This window comes from Nicotiana tabacum, chromosome 17, assembly GCF_000715075.1.
Source record: "Nicotiana tabacum cultivar K326 chromosome 17, ASM71507v2, whole genome shotgun sequence".
NCBI classification, from domain to species: domain Eukaryota; kingdom Viridiplantae; phylum Streptophyta; class Magnoliopsida; order Solanales; family Solanaceae; genus Nicotiana; species Nicotiana tabacum.
The window spans coordinates 13,782,117-13,796,031 of NC_134096.1; the positions used below are offsets into that span (position 1 = coordinate 13,782,117).

Here is a 13,915-nt window from a genome sequence, read left to right on the forward strand (position 1 = left end):
GCTTGCTCGTAAGACAACGGTTGATAGTGAACTATCCAAGAAATTGGATGAGAAATTGAAGACCAGTCAAGCATAGGAACCCCAAAAATTAGAAGAGTCTTTTATATCTGAATCTGAGGGGGAAGAACCTATTTCGTCTGAAACAGAGCGGGTAAACTCTAGTCTAAATATTGCATCTGAGGTCATTTCTGATGTGGCTGAAAATCTGGAGAACAGATTTGTTCTGGTTGGTACTATTGTTGGGGTAGAGACTACTGAGTCTGGTAAAATTGGTGGTAAAAATAAAAATAAAAATGAAAAATAGAGTGAGGGTATTAAAGGACATGTAAGGGGAAAGGGAAAAGAAGGAGTGGTTGAATCTTCACCTACTCCTATTAGGCTGATTGAGGAAACAAGGGCAATGGTGATATGGTCTGAGGAAGCTGTTGAGGAGGAAAAAAGTTGGAGAGAAGAAGGAGGTAGTGGATCTTGGGATGCAAGTGAAACTGAGGGATGGTTAGGTTGAGGAGGAGGTTCCAAGAACCTGCTCCATCTGTGAAGGAGCCCCTCGAAGATCTACTAAAAAGTGTGTCTGATAGCTTTAATCCAAAGAAGAAGAAAGATTCGGGCATTAAAGTCCCTAGAACTGTTAGGGCACACAAGAAGAGAAAGGTTGCCTCTTCTATCCCTGTAGAGACTCACCCTACAAGAGGAAGAGCTATAAGGAGTCAGAAGAAGCAAAGTGAGGCTGAACTTGAAAGGGCCTTAGAAGAGAGTAAAAGAAAAACTGCTGCAAAGGGAAAGAAGAAAGTGAGTGAATCAGTTGAGGAGATGGACCTAGTCCTTCATGATGAAGATGAGGCAGAGGATGTGGAGGTTGTGACTCCAAAAGCGAAGAAAAGAAATACTTCCAAAAAGAGGTTCCCTTAAAAAACTATTGATTTTGAGCCTTTGCCTTGACAAAGAGAACCAGGTCTGCCAGGAAATCAAGGAAAGTGCAAGTAGTGGAAGAAGAGAGTGAAGAAGAAGAGGAAATTGATGAAGAACATGACAAGATGGTAATGTTTGGAAAAAGAACAATTTTGAAAAGTAGACTTCTCAAGGACTTGGAGGAGGAAGGATAGGTGATGCTGCCGGAGAAGCTAAAATTTCAGGGATGGAAGGACATCGTCCTACGGATGGAAGGAAAACTAGCCCGAGCAGAAATTATAGATTTCATGGCTAACTGTGAGATCAAGAATGGTTGGGTAACCAGTGTAGTGAAAGGGGTGATTGTGAGCTTTGATGCCAAGGAATTGGGAAAAATTCTAGGGGTACCTGCTGAAAGGTACAATGATTACAAAAAGCTGAAATGGCCAAGCCTAGAAACCCTACCTATCTCCATTGCCATTACCAGGAAATTTGTTGACCATGACTTAGATCTATAACCCAAGGTTGTGTACAAAAGTGAGATGAAGCCTACCCACAAACTGCTCTTTGAATTTGTCAACAAGGTTGGTCTACCCAGGCAGGAAAGAAGGCACATTGCAACCTCCATGGACCTGGTCCTTAGAGAGTGCCTGGATGGTGGGAGATAGATCAACAAGCCGGGGTTTATCATCTAGCTCCTTGATAGGGTACTCACTGGCACCAAAACTCATGCAATACCCTATGGGTTTATCCTCATTATTGTGCTTGCGTACTTCAAGGTTGCCTTCAAGAAATGGGATGTTAGCACTAGTAAAGATTACTTTGGGGCCAACACCTTGTCTGCATGTGACTATGAAGTCCATGATACTCCCAAAGAACCTGGTTCATCTAAGAGGGTGCCTGGGAACAACAAAGTGAGAGCCTTGGAGCAGGAGAGTGGGGCTAAGGATGCTGAGATTGAAAGGCTGCAGAAGAGGCTGACTGAAGTAGAAACTGAGAGGGATGCTCTCAGGACTGAGCTTACAAAGGAAAACGAGAAGAATGAAGGCATTCTTCATGACATGTTGAAGCTGCTTCAGGCAGAAACCAAGAACCTGATCCTTAATAGCCTTAAACTCTTCCTAGCCTAGTTAGAAAACCAATGACCCGAATGGGATATTTTTTTTATTTTTGCTCATGGTGCAGTACCTTTATTTCCTTTTATGCTTTGTGGATGACTCTTATCAATGATAATCACTTCTTTTGATATAATTGTTTGTTGATGTTTCTTAGATGGATAATATCCTTAAATCGATAAGTGACACTTGACTCCATGATTGCATTTGAAGTAGCGTGAATGGCCATGAGTAAGATCTGCTAAAATCTGGTTATTAAACATAATTATGCAACGTTTCGATGATTCCAAAAGGGAAAAGATAGGTTATGCTTTTTTACTTTGGACTATGATGTTTATAACCTAATGAACATGTTCCTTGATGATTTGTGACTTTAAAATGAAAAAAAATTGTGTTGATGTTGAGTTGAGTTGAAATAGGTTTCATGCTTATGAAAAGCACAACGTTTGTCATCATCAAAAAGGGAGAATTTGTTGACTTGAGTAAGTTTGTTTTGATGATTGACAAAGAAATACACGCATAAACTAGGTCCATACGTAGTATACACATGGAACGAGCAGATTCCAACACAAGGAATGCACGTGAAGAGGATAAGCACAAGTGGTTATATCTGGTATCTCCTGAATAAAAAGATTGTATAATTAATAAGTAGCATGACTCCTTACTTGTAGAGAACTCTATCCTAGATAAGGGAGGAACTAGAAGTTGAAGATAACTAGAAATCTTCCACCAAGAAAGAGTAAATCATTAGAATTCTAGTTAATCCTTATTCTACTAACTCTATAAATATTAGTTTGTTCTCTTTTACAGGTACGCACAAACACTAAAGTTAAACAAGAGTTGAGAACAAAATAGCAAGATATTTTGCAAGCAATTCCTGTGTGTTTTAAGTGTGCGAACTTGAAGCTACATTAACTAGATAGAAGAACCAGTTCCAAGTGTCTGTCTTTTATTCTAGTTTCATTGTAGTAGGGCTTTTGAGTTGTACCTTTCGGCTTTCTCTAGAAGAATTTGTACTAGGTACTCTAAGTGTATTGTTCAAGTTAGAGTTAACTTGAAATTGTCGCAACGACCTGAGGCTAGTTATCACAAAGTGTTAGAGGTAATCCTTAGGTTTACAAGAGTTTTGTAAATGCTATTTTTGTCTCAGTGATTTAGTGGAGTGTTGAGAAAAATCTTGCTCGGAAGTAGGTCATGATTTTTTCACCTTTTGAGCCAGGAGTTTTCCACGTAAAAATACTTGTGTTCTTTACTTTCTGCATTTACTATTCTGCAATTGTAGTGTTAGAAACACATAGAAGAACCGGGTCCTTCTATAATCTGTGAACGCAAAAAATTGGATACCACACAAATCACCCCCCTTCTTGTGTGATATTGAAGTACAAAACATCAGTAACCTCCAAGGTAATATGATTAACTTATTATATATATTTTTAAAAGATTATCTCATTTCTTTTGATTTACGACGTACTCTTACGTAGAAAATATGAGGATGTAACAAAAATGTTGTATAGCAAAGTTACAACCCTGAGTCCTTCCTAGTAAATTAGGACCTAGTGATGTGAGTATTAAAACCCTGAGTCCTTGCACACATTGTGGCAACCACCCTTCTATCCCGTACAAGATCATTCTCAACCTTTTCCCAACGGGATACTTCTCTTGTCTACTATTTCTTAACCAAACACAAAGTCAAGTTGTCTTCCTAGGTAGTCAATTTCATGATTTAGAGTTCTGATGACCCCACCAGTCTTCCCTATGGCATGGTTATCACCACTACCTTTAAGTCCATAACATCTCACTCTCCAACTATCCCTATATCACTGTGACCAAACCTTATAACTCTAGAGACTTTACTAGTATGAGATATGTAGCCATGGAGGGCACGTGGGTGAAGAAGCAAGAAGGTGAAGCAAAAATTGTCCCTTCAGGTTCCAAGATACGAGTCAAACTACAAAGGACAACACAAAATATAGTGAAAGCTTTCATAGAAGTTCATGACAGAATTGATGGAATACCAGTCACCACGAATTCCAGTTTTGACTGCCTCAAAGAGGGTATCTTCAACAATCTCATATATTTTCTGCATTGTTAACGCAGTTGTTGGCTATTGGATGTTTAAAGAAATATTCTTTTTTTTCTTCTTTTTGGATTGGCTATCAAGTCATGTGGTTGTAATTTTCACATAATTACTCATGCTTTTGCATACTTAACTCAGATATTACCTACTTATTTGGTTGTTTCCTACTGGTATAATTCTTTTTGTTGATGCTAAAGGGGGAGAAGTTAGATGCAGGGGATGCAGGTAAAGCTTTTTTTGGCTGCCCGAATGAGAGGGAGTCGACTTATGATAAGTACATGCTCATACATAAGGAGTTGTCCAGTCGAGGGGGAATTGACTAATTGCCCAAATAAAAAGGAGTCGACTATAGTTGAAAGAAAGTCAACTAACATAAACAAGGAAGTAAACTGAAGTAATCATTATTATTTTGTCATCATCAAAAAGAGGGAGATTTTTAGATCCAAGTTTCAATGATGAAAATAATATCACTTATTCAAAGGCATATTCCATAAACAAAGTAAGGCGTTAACCCATGATGCTTCAAAGACGGCAGACTCAAGTCAATCGAAGATCTTGTCCAGTAGAAGATCATCTAAGAAAGCAATTAATGTACTTCAAGGAAGGAAAGTCCAAAATTAAGGAAGATCATTATTCATGAGAATCCGCTCAGATTGTCAATCAAGCTGTTGAAGGAAAGATTATATGCCTAAAGACCCGCTCGTCTACTTAATCGTATTATTCAAGGAAAGTTGTCACTCTCCATAATTGAAGGATTAATCGATGGAAGCTCCGCACTTATTCTTGGAAAGAAACATAAATCAAGATTATTTCCAAGGATCAATTTATTTGGGTTGCCAATCTCTCAAGATCCGCTTCAATCAAGAACAAAGCAGATCCCTCAAGTTGCATATATAGTCAGAGGTCAAGGAGAAGAGGTATACTTTGATCGAACTAACCTCAAGCTCTTTGTTCTACTCTAAACAAGCATTGTAGTATGTACTAGATTTACTGTGTAACTATTGGAGATAAAAAAATATTGGTGAGGCATTGTATCAAAACATTGAGAGTTTACTTAAGTTCTAAGATCAGGTAGTATGTGCTCAATACATCAACACACTTGTAAGAAATATTTTAAGGAGATTTGAAGAGAGAACCCTCGTGCAACCCAAGGAGAATGGACTAGGATTCACATTAAATCCGAACCAATATAAAAATATTCAGTGTAATTTACTTTCAACATTTGTTATTTACCCCCGCTCTAATTTTTAGTCGACTAACTAGTAAACTAGTTGACTAATTAACTATAAACAAAAAAGGATGGAAATTCACCCCCCTCCCCTCTAATACTTTCAAATACCATCTCCCCCTCCCCTCTTGTACTTTCAAATATCGTATATAGAATCCCCGATTACAACCCCTATATATAGGTACCAAATAATATCAAACCTATAAGAGAAAAGTTTCCCAATCTGAGAAGGACAATAAGTTTTTATTTCCTAAATCTATTAGAACAATGGGTTATTCCAAACCTATAGGAATTATGGGCTTCCTAAAAATATAAAAAAATAATTCAAGCCACAAATAACAGTACTAACTAAAACATATTACCAAAAAAGAAAGAGGTGACATAGCACTCAAGGGTATTCCCTTGTGGTCAATGAAGTAGGTGAGAACCATGAGGTCTCATGATCAAATTTTGTAACGATCCGAATGGGAGTTTTGTGAATTAGCACCCCGCTCGATGGCTTAAGGTCTCGAGTATCTTCATATCATGTATAATGACTTGCGTGTTTGGTCGAGTTAATTTTCGGATAATTCATGATTAATTTGGAAGAACAATTATTATTTTAGAAGTATAAGTGAAAAGAGTTTACCGCAGTTTAACTTTTATGTAGACGAATTCGGAATGGTGTTTTGATGATTCCAATAGATTCTTATGGTAATTCTAGACTTACGCACATGCCCAAATTTAGATTTGGAGGTCCGTAGGTTGATTTGATGTATTTTGGTGAAAATTGGAAAGTTAAAGGTTTGGAAGGTTGAGTGGTTTGACTGGGAGTTGATGTTATGGATATAAGGATCGGATTGTGATTCCGAGAGTTGGAATAGCTCTGTTGTGTTATTTAGGACTTGGATGCAAAATTTGAGGTTATTCCGGGTTGATTTGATATGATTCGGCGCGAGTTATAAAAGTTAAAAGTTCATAAGTTCATTAAGTTTGATTGGAGGTGCGATTCATAGCTTTGATATTGTTTGATGTGATTTGAGGCCTCGAGCAGGTCCGCATTATGTTATGAAACTTGTTGGTATGTTTAGACGGGATTACGGGGTCCCCAGGTGTGTTTCAGACAAGTTTCAGATTATTTTCATATTTTTGGGTAAGTCTGGTTCTGGTGCTTCGCATCTGCACATTTAGGTAGCGCAAGTGCGGATCCGCTTCTGCGCGTTTTGTATTGCTTCTATGATGTTGAGTCCTGGGCGGGAGGTTCGCTCCTGTGAGTGAATGATCACATGTGTGATTGTCGCATCTGCATATTATGGATCACAGGTGCGAGGAAGTCCGCTTCTGCGATTGTGTGAGCGCTTTTGCGGCGCCGCAGATGAAACCGCTTTTGTGCAGGTGCGGTTGCTGGGCTGATAAGTGATAATCACAGGTACATATAATGGCTTGCAAAAGCGAGAGTGCAGGTGCACATTTTTGGTCCGCAAATGCGGAACCTCTGGGCAGCATCATGATATATCGAGGGTTTGGCCATTTTTATCATATCTTGAGTTGTAGACCTCAGTTTGGGCGATTTTGGAGGCATTCTTCACGATTTGGATTGGGGTAAGTGTTCTTTATCTGAATTTGATTATATTTCATGATTCCATCTTTGTTTTTAACATTTAATTAATGATGTGAACGGGAGAAAATGATAACTTTTGTATAAACTTTAATAATTATAAAATGATGATTTGAAGGATGGGTTGATGTCAAAATTAGATAATTTTGATATGGCTGGACTCGTATCAGAATGGGTATTCAGATTTTGTGAATTTTGTCGGGTTACGAGATGCGGGCCCGGGGTTAACCTTTTGGGTTGACTTTTTTGCTTTCATTAAAGATCGAAGCTTTATTATCCGGAATTATTTCCTATAGTTTTTATTTATCATATTAAGTTAGTTTGGCTTGATTTGAGCTGTCTAGAGGTTGTTTCACACGAGAGGATCATTTTAGAGTATCGGTTTAGCTTCTTTGAGGTTAGTATTTTGTCTAACGTTGTGTGGGAGAAACTATCCCTTAAGATTTGAGCCATTTGTGTTATGTGAAAGCCGTGTACGCGAGGTGACGAGTACGTACTCGGGCTTATATATAAAAATTGACCGGTTTAGACTCTTAGTCTTCCTTCATTTATTTATTTGGAATTGTTAGCACATGTTATATCTTTATTCGTCATGTCTACTATCACATGCTTTATTTGAAGTTGTCGTTACATGTCACATTCTTTACTTTTTGAGTTTGCTCTTATATGCTTTATTTGAAGTTGTTACCACTTCTACCGTCGTGTGATTTCTTTTATTGTTGAGTTACTCTTAGTTTAAATTGTTGTATATGATATCCTTTTTGTTGTCGGGTTATTCTCATGCATTTAGACATAGTGCTAGTTCGTGCCATCTCGTTCATTGTTAGCCTAACTCATACACTAGGAGCCGAAGTTTGCCATTTCATAGGGATACTTTCACTATCGAGTTTATCCTTAAACATATAATTGTAATTGAAGTTATCGAAAGTCATTAATCCATTTTAATTGAAGTTGTGTTTAAAGGGGGTGCTGTTCCTTGTTGAAGGTACTTTCCCGATCATTCTGTTGTTATTGAGATTCTATATACATTGTGTTGAGCTGTGGGCTATTTGTTGTGGAAATATTGATATTGTTGGATCTTTGGAAATGTTGTGGCATATGGGCACTTATGTTACGAGTTGTTATGTCGTGTTGTTGTGATGTAAGCATTTGTGGATTGTTATGTAGTTTGGTTGTTTTTATACGGAGTATAAGGGTGACATTTCACCGTTGTTGTTATGCGGGGCATAAGGGTGGCATCTCATTATTTTTGAATGTGCGGAGTGATAAGTGTGGCAATGTCAGGGATGATGTGTGATGGCTTAGGGACATTCTTATTGGTGATATTCGTGTGATGGTATGCTTTTCCTTGTGTATGTCATACATCATACGTGACTTTTTATGTTGCTTCGATGAGCAACTCGATGTCTATAATATTACTTGTTGATTTGGGCAGTGTAGTACACTCGCACAAGCATACACCGTAGCATTCCACTTATACTAGTTCAGGAGTATGAGACTTAACATTATTTTATCATGCCCATGTGTTCTTGTATTATCTGTTTTCTTGTTGATATTGAGCATGTGACCACGCCAGGCAGATTGTGATATTAAGCCTGTGATCATACCAGGCGGATTGAGATATTGGCACGTGAGCTGTCCGTGCGGTTGTGATTTTAGATGTGGGCACAGGGTGCCATGAGAATTTGATGGTAGGTTAAGACCCGTGACTATGAGATGAGGTATCTCGGGTAATCTCGTTGTGAAACTTGTGTTAGAACGTCTTGATTTATGGGTTATCATTGTGTTCCTTATTTAGTTCCAACAGTACTTTCATGATATTTCTATTGCTTTACTATTTATATCTCATGTTGACTCTTGTTGCCATTTACTGATTCCTGCTTTCCATTTCTAGCTTTATACTCTAATGATGCATAGGTTATTTTGTCTAGTGGGTGTCTTAATTTGTACCTCGTCACTACTCCACCGAGGTTAGTTTTGATACTTACTGGGTACCGACTATGGTATACTCATACTACACTTTTGTACATTTTTGTGTAAAAACAGGTATTGAAGATATCAGACTCGGGCATAGTTATCTTGTTGATCGCGAGGATTCAAGGTAGAGCTGCTTGGTCGTCGCAGTCCCTTGGAGTCCTTTCCTTATATTGTACTATCAACTTGTATTTGAATAGTATTGTATCTCGATATTTGAGATCTTTTCATGTATTTAGCTAAAGTTTGTGACTCTGTATTGCCAGTTTTGGGAGATTGTTATGGTTATTGCCCCGTAGGCTCTTTTCCCTCTTGTTTGGGTATTCATATTAATTTTTATTTTAAATTATCATTGCTAAAAGAAAAAAAGTGGCTCAATCCTTGTAAGAAATCGGCTTACCTAGTCTTAGATACTAGGTGCCATCATGATATCCTACGGAGGAAAATTGGAGTCATGACAAATTTTAATGGAAGCAAAAACACTAGGTGATTTCTTCCAATCTGTCCACGCTTTGGTAGATAGAGTTACCTGGTACCTGTTACTGGTGGGAGGTGACAAACATCTCGTGAAAATATTCGAGGTGAACATAGCAGGCCCGAATACCACGGTTGTTAAAAAAATGAATAGAGATGACATGGTAAGTCTTAAAAATAAATCAACATTAATTTCAGGGCAATGCCTAAGGTAAGGTCACTTGTCTCATTCTAAACTTTTGAAGAAGTAGATCCACTCTTATTTTGAAATATAGCATTGCAACAACACACATATCTTTCAACTTAAATCTTGGTCACAGACTCTTCTGAGCAAAATGAAGAGATGAGTTTTGTTCTTCAAAGAGTTATGTGATGAGACACCGTCCTGAAAAGACATATGGAGTTCCTGTTTCACTTTGCCTCAATTCTTTGCCTTCTTCTTCCACCATAAGTTTTCTTATTATACTCTCTATGACACATCTAGTCAAATCATCAGATCATATTTCAAGGCCTACTTTCCAAACACGAGTTAAGTGTATTTAGTAAAATATAGACTTACCACGTGGATCTATGAAATATCGAAGCTAAGAAAATTAGTACTCTAACTATTAGTTCTGGAACTGCTCATAAGAGAATATCTCGGGTCTGGAACATAGGATCGCTCATAGTTACGAATAAAAAAAGAATCAATTAATCCCAGATTATACGGAATTTGTCATTATTATGCCATCAATTTCAAACAAATTTTTGAACCAAATGCATACTTCTTTTTGTAGGACCAAAGAAGTAAGGATTGAAATGTTCAGGCAGTGGCAATAGCACCATACAAGTTTGAGAGCAGAAAGTGATTGAGATTCCTGGTTCTGTTTTATTGGAGATAGAAGTGGCACGTGATTGGCATGTGAGCCAACGAGTTTTTCTATATAAATATATCATGCCGAACCCAGTAACAAAAGTGGTCTGGGTCCAATGGTAAGGGCTCTAGTTCACTGGGAGACACACGGTGATTCCCTTGAAAGCAGTGTTATTTAATTATATTTTTATAATTTGTTTTATAAAAAGCACAAACTAAATGAGTAAACGACGACGTAATAATTCTCAAGCAGTTCCAATGACACTTCCTCTCACTTTCCTCTAAACTAGCATTTTTTAATAAGTTTTCTATTTCTAATAAAAGAAAGACAAAATTCTAAACAAAAACAGACGCCTTCCAACTCCAAACAATGACGAAATCTAAATTCTCAAAGCAAAAAAAACTAGAGTTCTGCTTTGCCTCTGTTGATCGGCGATCGCTGCTAGTTGCTATCACTCTCTGTCGGACGCCTTCCAACTCTCTGTTGTGTATGCTCTTTCTCCCTTAGAAGTTAGACCCTTCTTCCTTCTTTAATTCTTCTTTTCTGTTTTTGTGCTTCATGTTTTTATCTTATATTTTATATTTGATAATTTATACAAAATCTGATTTTTAATCTTTAATTCTAGGATTGTTCCACATTTTGACCTTTATTCTCTTTGTCAATTTGTTCTTTTGTACTTTTCAAAAGTTCAAACTTGGAATCCCCGACAAACCGATAGGCAAGGTATGTGGTCCACTGGTCCTACTTTCTTGTTTTTAGTTTCTTAGTGAGACCAACTTGCATTCACATGTGTACTACTCAGAGATAAAATTATTATTATATTTTATATAATAAATATGGAAAGCAAGATTATTAGTTGTAATAAGAATAGGAATATGAGGCTTAAAATTTATTGTTGCTTAGTCATGAATAAAAAAGTTATTCTACCTTTTAGACAACCATAGATCTATTTTGACTATCTATTATTTTGGTATTTAGATTTGTAAATAAATAAAAAGTTGAATCACCATTCAAATCATTAGTCAAATATGTTGCTCTAGTATTATATTCACATAGATTGTAACTAAATTATTTGTAAAAAATATATTCAAACACAAAGCAGCCAAGACTTGAAGCATTTTGAAACATACAACTTGAAGTGTAATTTGTGTTTTGTGATTTTTAGGGTCTTCTAGCAAAAGTTGATATGATCACGAGCTTCTACAAAGCTCAAGCTTTTGCAGCTTCTTCTATCTCTCCTTTGCCAAGTTCTCCATGTCTAGTTATTAATAACAATATTAATCCTTCCCAAGCATCGGATAAAGTATTGGATTCTGACCTCGATCTTGCTGAAAGAAAATCAATTTCAAAATATTCTCCTAATTTACGTGACCGAGTAAGGAGAAATTATATACAAAATGGACCTTATCAACCTCGTAATTTTGTCTTTCCAAAAAGAGATTTTGGAGGAATAATGCGTCACTTTAATCCTGAATGGATTAGAACTTCATGTTCTCAATGGTTAGAATATAGCATTAAATAAGATGCAACATTTTGTTTATGTTATTACTCGTTTAAAAATGAGGTTGGAAGAGATGGAAAAAATATAGGTGATGATGTCACGACGGATGATTTAGAGGTTGGAATAAAGGTTTAGAAAGGCTTAAATCACATGTGGGTGACATGATAGTGTTCATAATCGATGTTTCAAGATGATGCTAGATTTAATGAACCAAACACAATCCATTCTAACTTCTTTGGACAAGCAATCTGGGAAAACTAAAAGTGAACATCGAGTTCGCTTGAATGCTTCAATTGATGTGATAAGGTATCTTTTGAAAGAAGAAATGCCTTAAAATGGTATGCAGATAGGAAGGAAGATGTGAAAATGTGGTATTAGAAAAAGCTCCAAAAAATAACACCATGACTTCTCCTGATATTCAAAAAGATATTATGAATTCTTATGCAAAAGAAACGGTAAAAGCAATTATTAAAGACTTGAATGGGGATATTTTTGGGATATTAGTTGATGAGTCTAAGGATATCTCTCATAAGGAACAAATGGCTCTTGTTTTGCGCTATGTCAACACAGAAGATGAACTTATTGAGCGATTCGTTGGTCTTGTTCATGTTAAAGCTACAACTGCACATGCATTACAAAAAGCAATATATTCTTTGCTTTTACAACAGTCATTGAGTTCATCTCTAATACGGGGACAAGGGTATGATGGAGCTAATAACATGCAAAGAGAAATCAATGATCTTAAAACTTTGATTCTGAAAGATAATCCTTCGGCATATTGCATACATTGCTTTGCTCATCAATTGCAATTGACTCTTATAGTTGTTGCAAAGAAATACCATGATGTAAATATTTTTTTTGATTTTCTTGCTAATATTTTGAATGTTGTTGGAGGTTCTTATAAGCGTAGGGAGGTGATTAGAGATGATCAAGCTAAAAAATTAGATGAGTTATTAGTTCTTGGTGAAATTCATACATGAAGTGGATTAAATCAAGAACTTATGCTTCAAAGATCGGGTCCCGTTGGAGATCTCACTTTAAGATATTGCGTAACTTTATTTCTTTATTCTCATCAATTGTTCATGTACTTGGAGTTCTTGCAAATGAGGATTCAAATTATCAGGAGAAAGCATTGGCAAAAAGTCTAATGGAAGATATAAGATCTTATGAGTTTGTGTGTATATTACATTTGATGTTAAAAATATTGGCAATTATATAAGATTTGATTATGGCTCTGCAAAGAAAAGATCAAGATATTGTTAGTGCTCTGAAACTTGTTGATTTCACAAAGAGGCAATTGCAAACAATGAGGGAGTCTAAATGAAAATATTTGATAGAAGATGTCTCTTCGTTTTGTGATAAGAATGGTATTGTGATCCCAAAAATGGATGAGAAGTATGGTCTTGGAAAGTCGAAGCGTAAAACCTCAACTGTTATATATTCTCATCATTTACATATAAAAGTTTTCTGTGCTGCTATTGATTTACAACTTTTAGAGCTTAACAATCGTTTTGGTGAAGTGAATATTGATCTTCTTCTTGGTATGGCTAGTTTGAGTCCAGATGATTTTTTTACAAATTATGATAAAAATAAGATTATGAAACTTGCTACATATTATCCAAATGAGTTCACTGATTCTAATCTTGAAGATCTTATTTGTGATCTTGACAACTATATTGATTATGTGCGAGAAATGGACAATGCATTCTCTAACTTGAAAGGGCTTTGCGATCTCTCGAAGACATTGGTTAAAATAAATATTCACAAGACATGGAGACTTGTTTATTTAGTTGTGAAGCTGAGTTTGATATTACATGTGGCTACTGCTACGTCGAAAGAGATTTTTCTTCAATGAAATTTATTAAAAATGACTTGCGAAGCAGGATTGGTGATGACTTTTTGAATGATTCTTTAGTTTGTTATATAGAGGTTGAAGTATTTGAAAGTGTACCTAATGATGCGATCATTGATCGTTTTCAAAACAAGATAAGTCGCAGAGTGCAATTGAAATGATAATGTTTATATTCATATATTGTATTTGTCTAGTTCATTACTTTTTAAATATATATTAGATATTGATACTCATTCTTTAGTCAACTTGTTATTGTATATTAGTTTTAGATCATAATCTTATCTTAAGATTTAGAATCCACACTTCAAATCCTAGCTCCGCATCTGCGGGATTGACTCAACAAGTACGAGATTGA

The 13,915-nt window shown here is 36.3% G+C and overlaps 2 protein-coding genes across 2 annotated transcripts; both read left to right on the forward strand.

The window, feature by feature from the left end:
• The first annotated feature begins 12,109 nt into the window (after positions 1-12,109).
• LOC142171701 (uncharacterized) lies at positions 12,110-12,688 on the forward strand. The gene has a single exon (XM_075235390.1). It carries the CDS (start codon positions 12,110-12,112, stop codon positions 12,686-12,688), a length of 579 nt encoding a protein of 192 aa, XP_075091491.1.
• Positions 12,689-13,092: 404 nt separating this feature from the next.
• LOC142171702 (uncharacterized) lies at positions 13,093-13,563 on the forward strand. The gene has a single exon (XM_075235391.1). It carries the CDS (start codon positions 13,093-13,095, stop codon positions 13,561-13,563), a length of 471 nt encoding a protein of 156 aa, XP_075091492.1.
• Positions 13,564-13,915: the final 352 nt, after the last annotated feature.